A 22,239-nucleotide genomic window follows, 5' to 3' on the forward strand; every position below is an offset into this window, starting at 1 on the left:
ATTGGTAAATAATAATGTAATAGTACTACTATATGATATCATTTGGTCTTTTGTATTTTCCTGCTTTGTATAAATCAAAAAATAAATAAATGGAAATTAAGCAATGATAGTCAATGGATGCAATTACAATGAGAGCGGATGTATACATCATAAAAAATAGATTTAAAAGCAGTAGATTGTGTTGGTGATTGTAGATAAAGGCAACTTTATTAAAATAAATTACGCAATTAAAATACTGAACAGTATATAACTGTACAGTTAAAATAATGTATTAAAGTAAATGAAAAGTATATATGCTAATATTAGATGATTCAATTAGTTACAAAATAATAGATTTCTTCTATTTAGTATTTCTTGATTCTCTTAATTTCACAGTATACTTCAGTATCATACATAAATACGATGTATTATTGATCATTAGCTATATTGATTTGTACAACTGCAATAAATGCATAAATCATACACTGATAAAATAGTCTAGATTTTCAATGACAGAGTCTTAAAATCTGCTTATCAAATTTACTTCTTTTTTGCATTCTGAATCTATAATGCAATAATAAGTAATCTCGAAAAATAATTTGAATATTGAAAATATATATTTCTATAATATTCTTGAAATTTTCCGTATATAATCAAAATAAAAAAATACGTATTATTTTTTTATTGTACTAATAAAATAAATCAACGTATTTGTAATTAAATTGAAACTGAAATTAAAGTTATTTTCATGTGAAATCATGAAAAAGGCTTCAATATTCCAAATTATTTGTATAAAAATAAAGACTACAATTCCTTGTCACGCAAATAATCTACTCAAAAAAAAGTAGTTTAATAAACCTCCTTTATCTTGAGACATTGGATTAGCAACATTATCTTTGTCTTCATTTTCTTCTACATTATTTTCTTCTATATCAGTTTTTTCGTTCATAGATTGCATAACTTCTAATGGTTTGGTATGTTGAATGACTTCACCATGTTTTGAATTATCTTCTTTTACGATCTCATATTCTCTAAAGTTTTTATCTTTTTCTGTTCTATTCATATCTTTATGTAAATCGTCATATTCAGGAAGATTATCTTGGCCCATTACATTATGATTATTGGATGTCACATTGTTTTGCTTCGTTTTATATTTTTTGTAATCTTTCGATGCTTGTCTCATGCGAGTTAAAAAATCTGACAAACCTATATAATAGAGATACTTATTATATAATAAGAAATATTTGTTATATAATAGAGATATTTGTGAATTACAATAGTATACCTGCAATTGCTACCCATGCAGTGATAGCTGATGGCACTCTCATACCAGGATCATCAAAGTAAGTTAAGCCAAACTCGATACCAGGCTGATGAAAATCCTTGTAAGGTTTAATCACCATGTATGACCAATATGTTCTTACTCTATTGTATTTATAACTTATATTATTATATGATAATTATTTTGAGCATATAATTTATGAATTTTCTACTTAACCCTTATCCGGATGGTCTATTTATGTAATATAGACATGCAGTTGGAGTCCATTAGAATATATGAGTATATCACACTATATTAATGAAGAGTATACTTTCTTTTCGAGATAAATTTGTAATAATACATAACTTTTGAATAACTTATTTATTAGGGTATAATAAGGATTAAATGAATTAACTACTATAATTGTTATAGAATCATAAAAGTTGCAATTTTCAGCTTACTAAACCTTTTATGCATTTTGTTGGAATTATCTTGCGATCGCCTTTTATCATTCATTCTAAAATGCATTGAGAACCTACCAGATTTCTGGAGGTTTCTGAAAAAATAGCTCAGAGTCTGAAAGACTTACTGATCACTTATCAATAAAATCATATATTTGAATTTTTTTCACTTCCGAAAAAGTCAACATTTTGTACTTAAAAGGTCATAATTAACTTGACATATTAAAAGAATACAAGAAAAGAATTTTAAGTACCTTAAATACTATTTATATTATTAAAAAAAAAATAAGCATAAGTTCATCGAATTCGTTTCGCTCGGATAAGGGTTAAATTTATGCTTGTAAGTTTACTTACGAACATACCTATGAGTTCCAGGTTTAACAGGTGCATTTGGATGGTCAGTTCCTTTACTAACAATAACTACCACCCTTTTATCTTTATCTATAACCCATCTACGTTGATATACATAATCTCGATTAGCAAATAATTTCTGTAAATATATAATTTGTTAATATATTTATATAATTTTTAACTATTTAATAAAACTTAAACTCATACAGGCCAAATCATTTCCCAATATATAACATCAGCACTATGATTATTAGATTTTGTAGATCGTGGATCAGTATCAATAATTTGTAATTCTTGAGCAGTTGTATCCCATTGTTTCCTATAATCTATATCAATTTGTACTTGTAAAAAATCCTCAGCTGTGACATCCGGGAAAGATCCGTATACTTTATATGCAAATAAACCAGTATCCGGTTCCTGTCGTCTCCAGACTAACATATCTTGACGTTCAATATATGGTTGCCATCCGTCTGCTAAATAAAAGATTAACTATAAGTTGTTATAAACAAATATAGAAAAATAAAATATAGAATATTTTATATTTATATTTTATAGATAAAAGAAATATAATCTATAGCATACGATCTTTATTTGTATTTGTTTTGACACCATCACATTTGCAATATTCTATTCCGGGTTGTTTGCTAGCATTGTCAATTATAATTCGTAGGTGACAATTTGTACATATGACAGTACAATCTCTTAATTTGTAGATATCCTCTATTTCTTGGCTATAACTATAGTACAAGCATAAATAATGGTATCTATATTGTATTACGTATAGAACTTTAACTAATAAATATATTACATAAGACAAATGTTTTTTTTTTTTTCAAAGTTACAGTGTGTAAAAGAAACATTACCTATTGACTTCTTCGTCGGATATTCTTTCAAGATCCCAATTATACACACTCACTCCAATAGTACCAACTAGAAATTGTCGAGAATTTCTTATAACTCGCGTTTTCCATAATTTAATAATTTCTTTCAGAGCCACTTCATCCCACATTTTTGTATAGAGATGACATATTTGAATACTTCGTTTAATGCGTTGTGCCACTATAAATTCACATTGCCTGGTGCATGCCTTCGCTACCTGTGCGCTCTGCTCTTTAAACCACAAATCTATCCTTTTACGATAACCTCCAAATTTAATACGAGTATTAAAGCGTCTAGAAAATGAGGACAAGTTGACGTTGCTATTAGTATATTTAAAATTAACTCGCTTTAGCATGAGATTGAATAGTTGCCACGAATACATCCTTTTGATTATTAAGCTATGCTCTCGTTTATTAACTTCGTATTAGTACCGTGGCATGCTTCTGTTTTGTTACTGAGCCAAAATCGTTTTGAAGCCTTGAGTTCACGTACGCGGGATAAAAGATACCACTATATGTTCTTTTTCGAATACTTTAAACATTTAACGAATGAAGCAAACGTGTTTCATTAGATCTTCTGCCAACAAGCCTTGTTAAATAACCAATTGTAACTTTTAGTGATTCAATATATCTATAGATAAGTTCAATTAGTTGATTGCAGCAACAACCTCAAACGTAACATACACGATTATTTAAGAAATATATTCGAGATTACCGACGTACTCAACGTGTTACCGACATTACTAACGTTACCAATGTTACCGACGTATAGATATTGACATTATCAACGTACTCTGTTCTTGATGATGAAATCATCATTTTTGATGATTTTTATTGATTCAATAATTAAGTGTAATTAAATTTATATGATATTCAAATAATAGAAGACAACGAGTATAATATTATTGTAAAATAATCATAGAAAATAAATAGACGACTATTTATTTACCACATTTTTATTAAGTTCCACAACAGTGATGATGTTAATGCGATAAAATCTCAAGGCAGATTCAAAGCTTGTTGACTTTTGTTATTCTTCATATAAACAGCCGTTCTACTAATTGTAACGTTGACGTTGAAAAGAGAACGACATCCCTTTGATTTAGCAGTTGGAAGTAGATTTATATAAGATTATTATATTTATTACGTCTATAATTTCAGTTTTATTATATCACTGGACATCCACTCATTTTTAATAATTTTTAACAATATTTCTTAAATTTTATAAAAATTATTGCTTTATGTCAATCAATAAACATAAATTATAGTCAATGATGATAGTAAGTGTAAAACTGTTCTAAGTTTATAAAAATTCAAGTTAATTATAAAAGATGTTATGATGGGTCAAATGCAAACCATTAGAGGATGCATTCATTTGCATATTCGGATAAGGATTTAAACAAAGTGGAAAAAGTTCTGCTGGTTCACATTTTTTTGAAAAAGGAGAGAACACGTATTCAAGAGGACATTTATAGAGATAGCCTAGTAGTGAACCCTTTCGATTGCGTTTACATTTGAAGTATGCATTTGAGCAACCTGGATGATACGGGAACGAGCCTTCGGATGGACACAGTTGTATAGACGGAACGGTCAACTGAAAATAAAAAATATGCATTTGCAAAACTAATAACATTATAATAAAATAAAAGAAATTAAATACTCACGATAGGAACTAGGTTATCCATTGGATTTATAAGAACATTTTTACATCCTAATATACGGTAATTAAGCACATCTGCGAAAACACATTGCACTTTACCTTGATCGTAAATCATACCATCAGGGCATGCAAACATGGCAATATTTACGTCCAAATTACTTTTAGATGTGCATTGATAGAAAATATTACAATACTTAGGATGTCTTCGAAAACTGGTAGGACAAACAAGAGCGATTTGATCACCAGACAATTTACCAATAGGACACATGTTATTGCCTTCTGCCATATCAGGCTCATCGTCAATATCTGATGGATGTAATACACTATTCTTACAATTGGAATGTAATACAGCTGAAGGATAATTGCAAGTTAACAATGCTTGATCCCAAACAGTTCCGTCAGGACAAACGAAATCGAATCTAGTAAACATATTGAAAAGGTTAACTTTAACACATCTAAAGAACTTAGAGCAATCATTCGGATTAGGGAAAAAGCCAGAAGTTTTGCATTCTGTCTTATCCATAGGAGATTCTGAAGTAGATGGAAGTTTCACAGAGTTACTAGAAGATACTATAGAAGAAGATACAATTTCAGTAGATGTATCAGTAATAAAATCGGTCGAAGATTCAGCAGATGTGGGCTTGACAAATTCAGTTGGAGGAATACGTGTAGAAAGCACTGTTCTTCCACTAACAACCTCAGAACTCGTACCTATAGAAGGTACTGACGATGAACTAATGGAGGTAGACCAAGGTACAGATATAGGAGAATTTGTTGACTGTTCCGCAGTAAAAGTAACAAGGATGGTATTAGATACTGTTGGAAAATATGTTGTTTGTACAACCGATGAAGGACCAACCGATCCATTGTGCTGGGTACTTGTAGAGAGCACAGAATTTTCATGAGTACTAGATTTTGTCAATAAATCTGTGGATGCTTCAACCGATGAAGGAGCAACTGTCTCTTTGTTAGTTGTAGTCGTCGAGGACTGTTGAATATCCGTGATTGTTTCATCTGTTAATTCTGTAGACGATTCAACGGATGACGATGCTCCTGTTTCTGTTTCTGATATAAGAGTAGAAGCCTCATCTGTGACAGTGCTAGGTGACGAAGTAGTACTTAACAGCAAACCAGTTGTAGGTTTAACCGACGAAGGAGTAACTGTCTCTTTGTTAGTGGTAGTCGTCGAAGATTGATGGGATTCAGTGACAGTTCCAGAGCTCGATTCACCTGTTAATTCTGTAGACGCCTCAACGGTTGACGACGCTCCTGTTTCTGTTTCTGATGTAAGTGTAGAAACCTGATCTATGATAGTGCTAGATGATGTAGTCGTACTTAACAACAGATCAGTCGTAGGATCAATGGACGAAAGAGTAACTTTTTCTTGGTCAGTGGTAGTCGTCGAGGATTGTTGTGTTTCAATGACAGTTCTTGAGTTAGTTTCATCTGTTAATTCTGTAGACGTTTCAACGGATGACGACGCTAGTGTTTCTGTTTCTGATGTAAGTGTAGAAGCCTCATCTGTAACAGTGCTAGGTGACGTATTTGTACTTAATAACAGATCAGTGGTAGTTTCCATGGACGAAGGAGTAACTGTTTCTTTCTCAGTGTTAGATGTCGAGGATTGTTGAGTTTCAGTGACAGTTCCAGAGCTTGTTTCACCTGTTAATTCTGTAGATACCTCAACGGATGACGATGCTCCTGTTTCTGTTTCTGATGTAAGTGTAGAAGCCTCGTCTGTGACAGTGCTAGGTGATGTAATTGTACTTAACAGCAGATCAGTGTTAGGTTTAACCGACGAAGGCGTAACTGTTTCTTTGTCAGTTGTAGTCGTTGAGGATTGTTGTGTCTCTGTGACAGTTCCAGAGCTTGTTCCATCTGTCGATTCTGTAGACGCTTCAACGGATGACGACGCTACTGTTTCTGTTTCTGATGAAAGTGTAGAAGCCTCATCTGTAACAGTGCTAGGTGACGTATTTGTACTTAATAACAGATCAGTGGTAGTTTCCATGGACGAAGGAGTAACTGTTTCTTTCTCAGTGTTAGATGTCGAGGATTGTTGAGTTTCAGTGACCGAACTAGAGCTTGTTTCATCTGTCAATTGTGTAGACGCCTCAACGGATGACGACGCTCCTGTTTCTCTTTCTGATGTACGTGTAGAAGCCTCTTGTGTGACAGTGCTAGGTGACGTATTTGTACTTATCAACAGATCGGTGGTTGGTTTAACCGAAGAAGGAGCATCTGTCTCTTTGTCAGTTGCGGTCGTCGAGGACTGTTGATTATTTATGACCGTACTAGAGCTTGTTTCATCTGTCAATTGTGTAGACGCCTCAACGGATGACGACCCGCCTGTTTCTCTTTCTGATGTACGTATAGAATCCTCTTGTGTAACCGTGCTAGGTGACGTATTTGTACTTAACAACAGATCAGTGGTGGTTACCATGGACGAAGGAGTAACTGTTTCTTTCTCAGTGTTAGATGTCGAGGATTGTTGAGTTTCAGTGACAGTTCCAGAGCTTGCTTCACCTGTTAATTCTGTAGATACCTCAACAGATGACGACAGTTCTGTTTCTGTTTTTGATGTAAGTGTAGAAGCCCCAACTGTAACAGTGCTAGGTGACGTATTTGTACTTATCAATAGATCGGTGGTTGGTTTAACCGAAGACGGAGCGTCTGTCTCTTTGTCAGTTGCGGTCGTCGAGGACTGTTGATTATTTGTGACCGTACTAGAGCTTGTTTCACCTGTTAATTCTGTAGACGCCTCAACGGATGACGACGCTCCTGTTTCTGTTTCTGATGTAAGTGTAGAAACCTCGTGTGTGACAGTGCTAGGTGATGTAATTGTACTTAACAGCAGATCAGTGTTAGGTTTAACCGACGAAGGCGTAACTGTTTCTTTCTCAGTGTCAGATGTCGAGGATTGTTGAGTTTCAGTGACAGTTCCAGAGCTTGTTTCACCTGTTAATTCTGTAGATACCTCAACGGATGACGACGCTACTGTTTCTGTTTCTGATGTAAGTGTAGAAGCCTCATCTGTAACCGTGCTAGGTGACGTATTTGTACTTATCAATAGATCGGTGGTTGGTTTAACTGATGAAGGAGCATCTGTCTCTTTGTCAGTTGCGGTCGTCGAGGACTGTTGATTATTTGTGACCGTATTAGAGCTTGTTTCATCTGTCAATTGTGTAGACGCCTCAACGGATGACGACGCTCCTGTTTCTCTTTCTGATGTACGTGTAGAATCCTCTTGTGTAACCGTGCTGGGTGACGTATTGGTACTTAACAACAGATCAGTGGTGGTTTCCATGGACGAAGGAGTAACTGTTTCTTTCTCAGTTTTAGATGTCGAGGATTGTTGAGTTTCAGTGACAGTTCCAGAGCTTGCTTCCCCTGTTAATTCTGTAGATACCTCAACAGATGACGACGCTACTGTTTCTGTTTTTGATGTAAATGTAGAAGCCTCAACTGTAACAGTGCTAGGTGACGTATTTGTACTTATCAATAGATCAGTGGTTGGTTTAACCGACGAAGGCGTAACTGTTTCTTTCTCAGTGTTAGATGTCGAGGATTGTTGAGTTTCAGTGACAGTTCCAGAGCTTGTTTCTCCTGTTAATTCTGTAGATACCTCAACGGATGACGATGCTCCTGTTTCTGTTTCTGATGTAAGTGTAGAAGCCTCGTCTGTGACAGTGCTAGGTGATGTAATTGTACTTAACAGCAGATCAGTGTTAGGTTTAACCGACGAAGGCGTAACTGTTTCTTTGTCAGTTGTAGTCGTTGAGGATTGTTGTGTCTCTGTGACAGTTCCAGGGCTTGTTCCATCTGTCGATTCTGTAGACGCTTCAACGGATGACGACGCTACTGTTTCTGTTTCTGATGAAAGTGTAGAAGCCTCATCTGTAACAGTGCTAGGTGACGTATTTGTACTTAATAACAGATCAGTGGTAGTTTCCATGGACGAAGGAGTAACTGTTTCTTTCTCAGTGTTAGATGTCGAGGATTGTTGAGTTTCAGTGACCGAACTAGAGCTTGTTTCATCTGTCAATTGTGTAGACGCCTCAACGGATGACGACGCTCCTGTTTCTCTTTCTGATGTACGTGTAGAAGCCTCTTGTGTGACAGTGCCAGGTGACGTATTTGTACTTATCAACAGATCGGTGGTTGGTTTAACCGAAGAAGGAGCATCTGTCTCTTTGTCAGTTGCGGTCGTCGAGGACTGTTGATTATTTATGACCGTACTAGAGCTTGTTTCATCTGTCAATTGTGTAGACGCCTCAACGGATGACGACCCTCCTGTTTCTCTTTCTGATGTACGTATAGAATCCTCTTGTGTAACCGTGCTAGGTGACGTATTTGTACTTAACAACAGATCAGTGGTGGTTACCATGGACGAAGGAGTAATTGTTTCTTTCTCAGTGTTAGATGTCGAGGATTGTTGAGTTTCAGTGACAGTTCCAGAGCTTGCTTCACCTGTTAATTCTGTAGATACCTCAACAGATGACGACAGTTCTGTTTCTGTTTTTGATGTAAGTGTAGAAGCCCCAACTGTAACAGTGCTAGGTGACGTATTTGTACTTATCAATAGATCGGTGGTTGGTTTAACCGAAGACGGAGCATCTGTCTCTTTGTCAGTTGCGGTCGTCGAGGACTGTTGATTATTTGTGACCGTACTAGAGCTTGTTTCACCTGTTAATTCTGTAGACGCCTCAACGGATGACGACGCTCCTGTTTCTGTTTCTGATGTAAGTGTAGAAACCTCGTGTGTGACAGTGCTAGGTGATGTAATTGTACTTAACAGCAGATCAGTGTTAGGTTTAACCGACGAAGGCGTAACTGTTTCTTTCTCAGTGTCAGATGTCGAGGATTGTTGAGTTTCAGTGACAGTTCCAGAGCTTGTTTCACCTGTTAATTCTGTAGATACCTCAACGGATGACGACGCTACTGTTTCTGTTTCTGATGTAAGTGTAGAAGCCTCATCTGTAACCGTGCTAGGTGACGTATTTGTACTTATCAATAGATCGGTGGTTGGTTTAACTGATGAAGGAGCATCTGTCTCTTTGTCAGTTGCGGTCGTCGAGGACTGTTGATTATTTGTGACCGTATTAGAGCCTGTTTCATCTGTCAATTGTGTAGACGCCTCAACGGATGACGACGCTCCTGTTTCTCTTTCTGATGTACGTGTAGAATCCTCTTGTGTAACCGTGCTGGGTGACGTATTGGTACTTAACAACAGATCAGTGGTGGTTTCCATGGACGAAGGAGTAACTGTTTCTTTCTCAGTTTTAGATGTCGAGGATTGTTGAGTTTCAGTGACAGTTCCAGAGCTTGCTTCCCCTGTTAATTCTGTAGATACCTCAACAGATGACGACGCTACTGTTTCTGTTTTTGATGTAAATGTAGAAGCCTCAACTGTAACAGTGCTAGGTGACGTATTTGTACTTATCAATAGATCAGTGGTTGGTTTAACCGACGAAGGCGTAACTGTTTCTTTCTCAGTGTTAGATGTCGAGGATTGTTGAGTTTCAGTGACAGTTCCAGAGCTTGTTTCTCCTGTTAATTCTGTAGATACCTCAACGGATGACGATGCTCCTGTTTCTGTTTCTGATGTAAGTGTAGAAGCCTCGTCTGTGACAGTGCTAGGTGATGTAATTGTACTTAACAGCAGATCAGTGTTAGGTTTAACCGACGAAGGCGTAACTGTTTCTTTGTCAGTTGTAGTCGTTGAGGATTGTTGTGTCTCTGTGACAGTTCCAGGGCTTGTTCCATCTGTCGATTCTGTAGACGCTTCAACGGATGACGACGCTACTGTTTCTGTTTCTGATGAAAGTGTAGAAGCCTCATCTGTAACAGTGCTAGGTGACGTATTTGTACTTAATAACAGATCAGTGGTAGTTTCCATGGACGAAGGAGTAACTGTTTCTTTCTCAGTGTTAGATGTCGAGGATTGTTGAGTTTCAGTGACCGAACTAGAGCTTGTTTCATCTGTCAATTGTGTAGACGCCTCAACGGATGACGACGCTCCTGTTTCTCTTTCTGATGTACGTGTAGAAGCCTCTTGTGTGACAGTGCCAGGTGACGTATTTGTACTTATCAACAGATCGGTGGTTGGTTTAACCGAAGAAGGAGCATCTGTCTCTTTGTCAGTTGCGGTCGTCGAGGACTGTTGATTATTTATGACCGTACTAGAGCTTGTTTCATCTGTCAATTGTGTAGACGCCTCAACGGATGACGACCCTCCTGTTTCTCTTTCTGATGTACGTATAGAATCCTTTTGTGTAACCGTGCTAGGTGACGTATTTGTACTTAACAACAGATCAGTGGTGGTTACCATGGACGAAGGAGTAATTGTTTCTTTCTCAGTGTTAGATGTCGAGGATTGTTGAGTTTCAGTGACAGTTCCAGAGCTTGCTTCACCTGTTAATTCTGTAGATACCTCAACAGATGACGACAGTTCTGTTTCTGTTTTTGATGTAAGTGTAGAAGCCCCAACTGTAACAGTGCTAGGTGACGTATTTGTACTTATCAATAGATCGGTGGTTGGTTTAACCGAAGACGGAGCATCTGTCTCTTTGTCAGTTGCGGTCGTCGAGGACTGTTGATTATTTGTGACCGTACTAGAGCTTGTTTCACCTGTTAATTCTGTAGACGCCTCAACGGATGACGACGCTCCTGTTTCTGTTTCTGATGTAAGTGTAGAAACCTCGTGTGTGACAGTGCTAGGTGATGTAATTGTACTTAACAGCAGATCAGTGTTAGGTTTAACCGACGAAGGCGTAACTGTTTCTTTCTCAGTGTCAGATGTCGAGGATTGTTGAGTTTCAGTGACAGTTCCAGAGCTTGTTTCACCTGTTAATTCTGTAGATACCTCAACGGATGACGACGCTACTGTTTCTGTTTCTGATGTAAGTGTAGAAGCCTCATCTGTAACCGTGCTAGGTGACGTATTTGTACTTATCAATAGATCGGTGGTTGGTTTAACTGATGAAGGAGCATCTGTCTCTTTGTCAGTTGCGGTCGTCGAGGACTGTTGATTATTTGTGACCGTATTAGAGCCTGTTTCATCTGTCAATTGTGTAGACGCCTCAACGGATGACGACGCTCCTGTTTCTCTTTCTGATGTACGTGTAGAATCCTCTTGTGTAACCGTGCTGGGTGACGTATTGGTACTTAACAACAGATCAGTGGTGGTTTCCATGGACGAAGGAGTAACTGTTTCTTTCTCAGTTTTAGATGTCGAGGATTGTTGAGTTTCAGTGACAGTTCCAGAGCTTGCTTCCCCTGTTAATTCTGTAGATACCTCAACAGATGACGACGCTACTGTTTCTGTTTTTGATGTAAATGTAGAAGCCTCAACTGTAACAGTGCTAGGTGACGTATTTGTACTTATCAATAGATCAGTGGTTGGTTTAACCGACGAAGGCGTAACTGTTTCTTTCTCAGTGTTAGATGTCGAGGATTGTTGAGTTTCAGTGACAGTTCCAGAGCTTGTTTCTCCTGTTAATTCTGTAGATACCTCAACGGATGACGACGCTCCTGTTTCTGTTTCTGATGTAAGTGTAGAAGTCTCATCTGTTACTGTGTTAGGTGACGTATTTGTACTTAATAACATATCAGTGGTAGTTTCCATAGACGAAGGAGTTACTGTTTCTTTCTCAGTGTTAGACGTCGAGGATTGTTGAGTTTCAGTGACAGTTCTAGAGCTTGTTTCATCAGTTAATTCTGTAGATACCTCAACAGATGACGACAGTCCTGTTTCTGTTTTTGATGTAAGTGTAGAAGCCTCAACTGTAACAGTGCTAGGAGACGTATTTGTACTTATCAATAGATCGGTGGTTGGTTTAACCGAAGAAGGAGCATCTGTCTCTTTGTCAGTTGCGGTCGTCGAGGACTGTTGATTATTTGTGACCGTACTAGAGCTTGTTTCACCTATTATTTCTGTAGACGCCTCAACGGATGACGACGCTCCTGTTTCTGTTTCTGATGTAAGTGTAGAAACCTCGTCTGTGACAGTGCTAGGTGATGTAATTGTACTTAACAGCAGATCAGGGTTAGGTTTAACCGACGAAGGCGTAACTGTTTCTTTCTCAGTGTCAGAGGTCGAGGATTGTTGAGTTTCAGTGACAGTTCCAGAGCTTGTTTCACCTGTTAATTCTGTAGATACCTCAACGGATGACGACGCTACTGTTTCTGTTTCTGATGTAAGTGTAGAAGCCTCATCTGTAACCATGCTAGGTGACGTATTTGTACTTATCAATAGATCGGTGGTTGGTTTAACCGAGGAATGAGCATCTGTCTCTTTGTCAGCTGCGGTCGTCGAGGACTGTTGATTATTTGTGACCGTACTAGAGCTTGTTTCACCTGTTAATTCTGTAGACGCCTCAACGGATGACGACGCTCCTGTTTCTGTTTCTGATGTAAGTGTAGAAACCTCGTGTGTGACAGTGCTAGGTGATGTAATTGTACTTAACAGCAGATCAGTGTTAGGTTTAACCGACGAAGGCGTATCTGTTTCTTTCTCAGTGTCAGATGTCGAGGATTGTTGAGTTTCAGTGACAGTTCCAGAGCTTGTTTCACCTGTTAATTCTGTAGATGCCTCAACGGATGACGACGCTACTGTTTCTGTTTCTGATGTAAGTGTAGAAGCTTCATCTGTAACCGTGCTAGGTGACGTATTTGTACTTAACAACAGATCAGTGGTGGTTTCCATGGACGAAGGAGTAACTGTTTCTTTCTCAGTTTTAGATGTCGAGGATTGTTGAGTTTCAGTGACAGTTCCAGAGCTTGTTTCTCCTGTTAATTCTGTAGATACCTCAACGGATGACGACGCTCCTGTTTCTGTTTCTGATGTAAGTGTAGAAGTCTCATCTGTAACTGTGTTAGGTGACGTATTTGTACTTAATAACATATCAGTGGTAGTTTCCATAGACGAAGGAGTTACTGTTTCTTTCTCAGTGTTAGACGTCGAGGATTGTTGAGTTTCAGTGACAGTTCTAGAGCTTGTTTCATCAGTTAATTCTGTAGATACCTCAACAGATGACGACAGTCCTGTTTCTGTTTTTGATGTAAGTGTAGAAGCCTCAACTGTAACAGTGCTAGGAGACGTATTTGTACTTATCAATAGATCGGTGGTTGGTTTAACTGATGAAGGAGCATCTGTCTCTTTGTCAGTTGCGGTCGTCGAGGACTGTTGATTATTTGTGACCGTATTAGAGCCTGTTTCATCTGTCAATTGTGTAGACGCCTCAACGGATGACGACGCTCCTGTTTCTCTTTCTGATGTACGTGTAGAATCCTCTTGTGTAACCGTGCTGGGTGACGTATTGGTACTTAACAACAGATCAGTGGTGGTTTCCATGGACGAAGGAGTAACTGTTTCTTTCTCAGTTTTAGATGTCGAGGATTGTTGAGTTTCAGTGACAGTTCCAGAGCTTGCTTCCCCTGTTAATTCTGTAGATACCTCAACAGATGACGACGCTACTGTTTCTGTTTTTGATGTAAATGTAGAAGCCTCAACTGTAACAGTGCTAGGTGACGTATTTGTACTTATCAATAGATCAGTGGTTGGTTTAACCGACGAAGGCGTAACTGTTTCTTTCTCAGTGTTAGATGTCGAGGATTGTTGAGTTTCAGTGACAGTTCCAGAGCTTGTTTCTCCTGTTAATTCTGTAGATACCTCAACGGATGACGACGCTCCTGTTTCTGTTTCTGATGTAAGTGTAGAAGTCTCATCTGTAACTGTGTTAGGTGACGTATTTGTACTTAATAACATATCAGTGGTAGTTTCCATAGACGAAGGAGTTACTGTTTCTTTCTCAGTGTTAGACGTCGAGGATTGTTGATTATTTGTGACCGTACTAGAGCTTGTTTCACCTATTATTTCTGTTGATACCTCAACAGATGACGACAGTCCTGTTTCTGTTTTTGATGTAAGTGTAGAAGCCTCAACTGTAACAGTGCTAGGAGACGTATTTGTACTTATCAATAGATCGGTGGTTGATTTAACCGAAGAAGGAGCATCTGTCTCTTTGTCAGTTGCGGTCGTCGAGGACGGTTGATTATTTGTGACCGTACTAGAGCTTGTTTCACCTATTATTTCTGTAGACGCCTCAACGGATGACGACGCTCCTGTTTCTGTTTCTGATGTAAGTGTAGAAACCTCGTCTGTGACAGTGCTAGGTGATGTAATTGTACTTAACAGCAGATCAGTGTTAGGTTTAACCGACGAAGGCGTAACTGTTTCTTTCTCAGTGTTAGATGTCGAGGATTGTTGAGTTTCAGTGACAGTTCCAGAGCTTGTTTCTCCTGTTAATTCTGTAGATACCTCAACGGATGACGACGCTCCTGTTTCTGTTTCTGATGTAAGTGTAGAAGTCTCATCTGTAACTGTGCTAGGTGACGTATTTGTACTTAATAACAGATCAGTGGTAGTTTCCATAGACGAAGGAGTTACTGTTTCTTTCTCAGTGTTAGATGTCGAGGATTGTTGAGTTTCAGTGACAGTTCTAGAGCTTGTTTCATCAGTTAATTCTGTAGATACCTCAACAGATGACGACAGTCCAGTTTCTGTTTTTGATGTAAGTGTAGAAGCCTCAACTGTAACAGTGCTAGGAGACGTATTTGTACTTATCAATAGATCGGTGGTTGGTTTAACCGAAGAAGGAGCATCTGTCTCTTTGTCAGTTGCGGTCGTCGAGGACTGTTGTGTCTCTGTGACAGTTCCAGGGCTTGTTCCTTCTATCGATTCTGTAGACGCTTCAACGGATGACGACGCTACTGTTTCTGTTTCTGATGTAAATGTAGAAGCTTCATCTGTAACCATGCTAGGTGATGTAATTGTACTTAACAGCAGATCAGTGTTAGGTTTAACCGACGAAGGCGTAACTGTTTCTTTGTCAGTTGTAGTCGTAGAGGATTGTTGTGTCTCTGTGACAGTTCCAGGGCTTGTTTCATCTGTCAATTGTGTGGACGCCTCAACGGAAGACGACCCTCCTGTTTCTCTTTCTGATGTACGTATAGAATCCTCTTGTGTAACCGTGCTAGGTGACGTATTTGTACTTAACAACAGATCAGTGGTGGTTTCCATGGACGAAGGAGTAACTGTTTCTTTCTCAGTGTTAGATGTCGAGGATTGTTGAGTTTCAGTGACAGTTCCAGAGCTTGCTTCACCTGTTAATTCTGTAGATACCTCAACGGATGACGACGCTACTGTTTCTGTTTCTGATGTAAGTGTAGAAGCTTCATCTGTAACCGTGCTAGGTGACGTATTTGTACTTAACAACAGATCAGTGGTGGTTTCCATGGACGAAGGAGTAACTGTTTCTTTCTCAGTTTTAGATGTCGAGGATTGTTGAGTTTCAGTGACAGTTCCAGAGCTTGCTTCCCCTGTTAATTCTGTAGATACCTCAACAGATGACGACGCTACTGTTTCTGTTTTTGATGTAAATGTAGAAGCCTCAACTGTAACAGTGCTAGGTGACGTATTTGTACTTATCAATAGATCAGTGGTTGGTTTAACCGACGAAGGCGTAACTGTTTCTTTCTCAGTGTTAGATGTCGAGGATTGTTGAGTTTCAGTGACAGTTCCAGAGCTTGTTTCTCCTGTTAATTCTGTAGATACCTCAACGGATGACGACGCTCCTGTTTCTGTTTCTGATGTAAGTGTAGAAGTCTCATCTGTAACTGTGTTAGGTGACGTATTTGTACTTAATAACGGATCAGTGGTAGTTTCCATAGACGAAGGCGTAACTGTTTCTTTCTCAGTGTTAGATGTCGAGGATTGTTGAGTTTCAGTGACAGTTCCAGAGCTTGTTTCTCCTGTTAATTCTGTAGATACCTCAACGGATGTCGACGCTCCTGTTTCTGTTTCTGATGTAAGTGTAGAAGTCTCATCTGTAACTGTGCTAGGTGAAGTATTTGTACTTAATAACAGATCAGTGGTTGGTTTAACCGACGAAGGCGTAACTGTTTCTTTCTCAGTGTTAGATGTCGAGGATTGTTGAGTTTCAGTGACAGTTCCAGAGCTTGTTTCTCCTGTTAATTCTGTAGATACCTCAACGGATGACGACGCTCCTGTTTCTGTTTCTGATGTAAGTGTAGAAGTCTCATCTGTAACTGTGTTAGGTGACGTATTTGTACTTAATAACAGATCAGTGGTAGTTTCCATAGACGAAGGCGTAACTGTTTCTTTCTCAGTGTTAGATGTCGAGGATTGTTGAGTTTCAGTGACAGTTCCAGAGCTTGTTTCTCCTGTTAATTCTGTAGATACCTCAACGGATGTCGACGCTCCTGTTTCTGTTTCTGATGTAAGTGTAGAAGTCTCATCTGTAACTGTGCTAGGTGAAGTATTTGTACTTAATAACAGATCAGTGGTAGTTTCCATAGACGAAGGAGTTACTGTTTCTTTCTCAGTGTTAGATGTCGAGGATTGTTGAGTTTCAGTGACAGTTCTAGAGCTTGTTTCATCAGTTAATTCTGTAGATACCTCAACAGATGACGACAGTCCTGTTTCTGTTTTTGATGTAAGTGTAGAAGCCTCAACTGTAACAGTGCTAGGAGACGTATTTGTACTTATCAATAGATCGGTGGTTGATTTAACCGAAGAAGGAGCATCTGTCTCTTTGTCAGTTGCGGTCGTCGAGGACGGTTGATTATTTGTGACCGTACTAGATCTTGTTTCACCTATTATTTCTGTAGACGCCTCAACGGATGACGACGCTCCTGTTTCTGTTTCTGATGTAAGTGTAGAAACCTCGTCTGTGACAGTGCTAGGTGATGTAATTGTACTTAACAGCAGATCAGTGTTAGGTTTAACCGACGAAGGCGTAACTGTTTCTTTCTCAGTGTTAGATGTCGAGGATTGTTGAGTTTCAGTGACAGTTCCAGAGCTTGTTTCTCCTGTTAATTCTGTAGATACCTTAACGGATGACGACGCTCCTGTTTCTGTTTCTGATGTAAGTGTAGAAGTCTCATCTGTAACCGTGCTAGGTGACGTATTTGTACTTAATAACAGATCAGTGGTAGTTTCCATAGACGAAGGAGTTACTGTTTCTTTCTCAGTGTTAGATGTCGAGGATTGTTGAGTTTCAGTGACAGTTCCAGAGCTTGTTTCTCCTGTTAATTCTGTAGATACCTCAACAGATGACGACAGTCCTGTTTCTGTTTTTGATGTAAGTGTAGAAGCCTCAACTGTAACAGTGCTAGGAGACGTATTTGTACTTATCAATAGATCGGTGGTTGGTTTAACCGAAGAAGGAGCATCTGTCTCTTTGTCAGTTGCGGTCGTCGAGGACTGTTGATTATTTGTGACCGTACTAGAGCTTGTTTCACCTATTATTTCTGTTGATACCTCAACAGATGACGACGCTCCTGTTTCTGTTTTTGATGTAAGTGTAGAAGCCTCAACTGTAACAGTGCTAGGAGACGTATTTGTACTTATCAATAGATCGGTGGTTGATTTAACCGAAGAAGGAGCATCTGTCTCTTTGTCAGTTGCGGTCGTCGAGGACGGTTGATTATTTGTGACCGTACTAGAGCTTGTTTCACCTATTATTTCTGTAGACGCCTCAACGGATGACGACGCTCCTGTTTCTGTTTCTGATGTAAGTGTAGAAACCTCGTCTGTGACAGTGCTAGGTGATGTAATTGTACTTAACAGCAGATCAGTGTTAGGTTTAACCGACGAAGGCGTAACTGTTTCTTTCTCAGTGTTAGATGTCGAGGATTGTTGAGTTTCAGTGACAGTTCCAGAGCTTGTTTCTCCTGTTAATTCTGTAGATACCTCAACGGATGACGACGCTCCTGTTTCTGTTTCTGTTGTAAGTGTAGAAGTCTCATCTGTAACTGTGCTAGGTGACGTATTTGTACTTAATAACAGATCAGTGGTAGTTTCCATAGACGAAGGAGTTACTGTTTCTTTCTCAGTGTTAGATGTCGAGGATTGTTGAGTTTCAGTGACAGTTCTAGAGCTTGTTTCATCAGTTAATTCTGTAGATACCTCAACAGATGACGACAGTCCAGTTTCTGTTTTTGATGTAAGTGTAGAAGCCTCAACTGTAACAGTGCTAGGAGACGTATTTGTACTTATCAATAGATCGGTGGTTGGTTTAACCGAAGAAGGAGCATCTGTCTCTTTGTCAGTTGCGGTCGTCGAGGACTGTTGTGTCTCTGTGACAGTTCCAGGGCTTGTTCCTTCTATCGATTCTGTAGACGCTTCAACGGATGACGACGCTACTGTTTCTGTTTCTGATGTAAATGTAGAAGCTTCATCTGTAACCATGCTAGGTGATGTAATTGTACTTAACAGCAGATCAGTGTTAGGTTTAACCGACGAAGGCGTAACTGTTTCTTTGTCAGTTGTAGTCGTTGGGGATTGTTGTGTCTCTGTGACAGTTCCAGGGCTTGTTCCATCTGTCAATTGTGTAGACGCCTCAACGGATGACGAGGCGCCTGTTTCTGTTTTTGATGTAAGTGTAGAAGCCTCTTCTGTAACCGTGCTAGGTGACGTATTTGTACTTAACAAAAGATCAGTGGTAGTTTCCATGGACGAAGGAGTAACTGTTTCTTTCTCAGTGTTAGATGTCGAGGATTGTTGAGTTTCAGTGTCAGTTCTAGAGCTTGTTTCACCAGTTAATTCTGTAGATTCCTCAACGGATGACGACGCTACTGATTCTGTTTCTGATGTAAGTGTAGAAGCCTCGTCTGTGACAGTGCTAGGTGATGTTATTGTACTCACCAGCAGATCAGTGTTAGGTTTAACCGACGGAGGCGTAACTGTTTCTTTGTCACTGGTAGCCGTTGAGGATTGTTGTGTCTCTTTGACAGTTCCAGAGCTGGTTTCATCTGTCAATTCTGTAGACGCTTCAACGGATGACGACGCTCCTGTATCTGTTTCTGATGTAAGTGTAGAAACCTGATCTGTGATAGTGCTAGGTGATGTATTTGTACTTAACAACAGATCTGTAGTGGGTTCAACTGACGAAGGAGCAACTGTCTGTTTGTCATGGGTTGTCGTCGAGGATTGTTGGGTTTCAGTGGCAATTCCAGACCTTGTTGTATGTGTTAATTTTGTAGACGCCTCAACAGTCGTTCCTGTATTTGTTTCTGATGTAAATGTGGATGGTTTTATCGTTGAAGTTATCAGGGTCGATTGTTCATCCGACGTAGAGGTGAGAATTTCAGTTATTAGATTTCGTGTAGAATGCTCCGTTGTCTCGATAATATTTTCAGTACTTGTGTTTATTGGTTTATCTGGTGGGAAAGAATTGTATGGTTTTAACCGTTTAAATGAATCTGTCGAGTTAGTTTAATAAATATTTTAGTTTAGGCTATTTTTGTTTTCGTTTGTAGTAGAAATGAAACAATTTATTTTTTCTGTATATTCGTTTATCGATCTTATCTTAGAACTTTTGGTTGGCATTGTAATTTTATCTTGAGTATATGTTTAGCAAATAATTATCTGATGTTATATATTTATAGTTGCTTTAAATTTGTGTTTATAATGAGTAATGTGCGTACTTCGTACGTAATTCAATGTTTAACATTGTTCATGTGTGTTTGAAGTCTTGGTGTGTCTAAAATATTCCGTCATTTTTATTGTATGGGCAGCAATAAACTCGTGTAATGTTATCTGAAATGCTTCGAATTGTTTCAAATCTGTATCATTACTTCAAAATGATTGCGATTTTAAAGTTCTTATATTTTTGGATAATTTTCGAGGTTTTTGTCACTGTCATTGTCTTAGTGACAATAGATTTCTTATCTTTTCTGTATACGAAAAGATTTCTGTATACGATATATCGAATCTTATTTCTACATCTTTATTTCTTATAAGTAACACAAATTTTATTAAAAATGATCGTGCTATGCATTAATCTACTTTTTTGATACCTGCTCTAAATTATTTAAATATTCGTATACTCATTATAACTATAAGTATTAAATCTTTTATCATGATGACTCAAGTATAAAGCTCTTCTAGTTCGAATTAATTCCTAGATATACGAAAACGCTTGAGATATGTAATTTATTGTATTATTACTAATGACATTTGATACATATTTTAAAAATGGAAGAGTCAACTTCAATGATTGTTTCTTGAAATTATCGTAACTAAAACAAATTTATTTTTTCTATTTTATAGAAAATTCCTAAATCTATCAAAATACTTAAGATTTAAAATTTTTGACGATCAAGACTTTCAAGAATTTTAATCTTCGAAGTTACAATACAGATTCGCAGAAATACGAAGTGACAAAAAACTGAAGATCCTGAAAATTTTTAAGCTTTAAATCAAATTCGAAATGATTCGAAATTGTTACTACATATACGATACAGATACAAGACGATTTGAAATGTTTCAGATCCTCTCATTAATCGCAAGTATAAACAATTTAGGTATCATTGTTTCACGTTATGATAGGAAATTTTCTTTACTTTACCTGTAGTATATGGACCACAACGGGGGTTCCGTATTTCCTCAGGATAATTACAGATTTGCTTTTCTCGATCCCATATTGTCCCATCTTTGCATGTCATTGCAAAGACTTCAAATGTATTATTGACTCGCGCAAGACACATGTAATATTTTGCACAGTCTGTAGGATGTTCTATGAAACCTTCTTTAATACACTCTACTTTTGTTGGCATGATCAGTCCACTTGAGGTAGTAGTTTTTACATCTATTTCAGTTTTGTGTGCACTCGTTGTACTAGTTCGGTAGGAGGATACTTTAGTTATTTTAGATGGAACATTATCTAAAAAATATCATGAATGTTTTAAGCAAGATGGACTTTTATTATTGACACCGATACTCATTTTATCGATACTAGTTTTATTCATTGCTTTTTCCCAGAAAAGTAATCAGTTTTTTTCTATAGCAAAGGAGTATTCTCTTACTTGTAGGCGGCGATGTTGTCGTTACGATTGTCTTACCACCGCATTCTGGTCTTCCACTTTCGTTAGGAAAAGTACATTTGCCTAAATCTGTTGAGAAGACAAGTCCTATTTTGCATTTATGAAGGAAACGACGGTAACGCCCATGTTTGTATAAAGCACACTCATAGAACAATTTGCAATTGATAGGATGAGGAAAGTTACCCACTTCCTCGCATGTAAACAGGTGGAATAAGAAATTTTGTTCTTTTTCAAGTTCTATAAAATATTTCAATAAAATAATTGATTGTATAAAAAATTGTTCATAGTAAAAATTTAACTCCATTACCGTGTTCCAATGGAAAAGCTTTAGACGTATTGTCAGATGAATTAGGAGAACCATAACCGACCGTTAGAAAAGTAATTATAAGGCAGATGATCCTCCACATCGTAATATTTGATTTGATGATACACGAGAACGAAAAGACGAAATGAAAGCATTCACCGAAAGTTCGTATGTTCGACTGTTATCCTTGCTTTTCTTCAATGGAATGATACTCTAATTTTACTGTGCGATATAAAAATTAATCAAACAAGTATATATATGTATATATACATATATATATATGTATATATATATACACACACATACTTTTGAGCAGTTAATTTGTCTTGACTGTTCATCATATCAATAAATCAACAGAAATTTCAGGAGGCTTTCCGATCGAATACATTTGAAAAAGAAATCGATATATCAGGAATCATAAATAACGATCGAAG

At 37.9% G+C, this 22,239-nt stretch overlaps 2 protein-coding genes across 3 annotated transcripts; both read right to left on the minus strand.

The window, feature by feature from the left end:
- Window positions 1–230: 230 nt before the first annotated feature.
- On the minus strand, window positions 231–3,606 carry LOC124421819 (stAR-related lipid transfer protein 7, mitochondrial-like). 2 transcript variants are annotated; one of them, XM_046957459.1, is made up of 6 exons: window positions 2,916–3,606; window positions 2,635–2,789; window positions 2,260–2,522; window positions 2,064–2,191; window positions 1,265–1,404; window positions 231–1,185 (listed from the first exon to the last, which is right to left on the minus strand). In XM_046957459.1, the coding sequence occupies exons 1-6, from the start codon at window positions 3,311–3,313 to the stop codon at window positions 797–799; spliced, it is 1,473 nt and encodes a 490-aa protein (XP_046813415.1). In that variant the 5' UTR covers window positions 3,314–3,606; the 3' UTR covers window positions 231–796. The 2 variants fall into 2 exon arrangements, with proteins under 2 accessions (XP_046813415.1, XP_046813414.1); XM_046957458.1 differs by having other exon boundaries at window positions 2,260–2,525; window positions 2,916–3,605.
- Window positions 3,607–3,817: 211 nt separating this feature from the next.
- On the minus strand, window positions 3,818–22,187 carry LOC124422223 (serine-rich adhesin for platelets-like). The gene is made up of 5 exons (XM_046958370.1): window positions 21,809–22,187; window positions 21,484–21,738; window positions 21,027–21,341; window positions 4,595–19,836; window positions 3,818–4,524 (listed from the first exon to the last, which is right to left on the minus strand). Exons 1-5 carry the CDS (start codon window positions 21,906–21,908, stop codon window positions 4,249–4,251), a joined length of 16,188 nt encoding a protein of 5,395 aa, XP_046814326.1. The 5' UTR covers window positions 21,909–22,187; the 3' UTR covers window positions 3,818–4,248.
- Window positions 22,188–22,239: the final 52 nt, after the last annotated feature.

Source organism: Vespa crabro, chromosome 2 (assembly GCF_910589235.1).
Source record: "Vespa crabro chromosome 2, iyVesCrab1.2, whole genome shotgun sequence".
Lineage (NCBI taxonomy): Eukaryota > Metazoa > Arthropoda > Insecta > Hymenoptera > Vespidae > Vespa > Vespa crabro.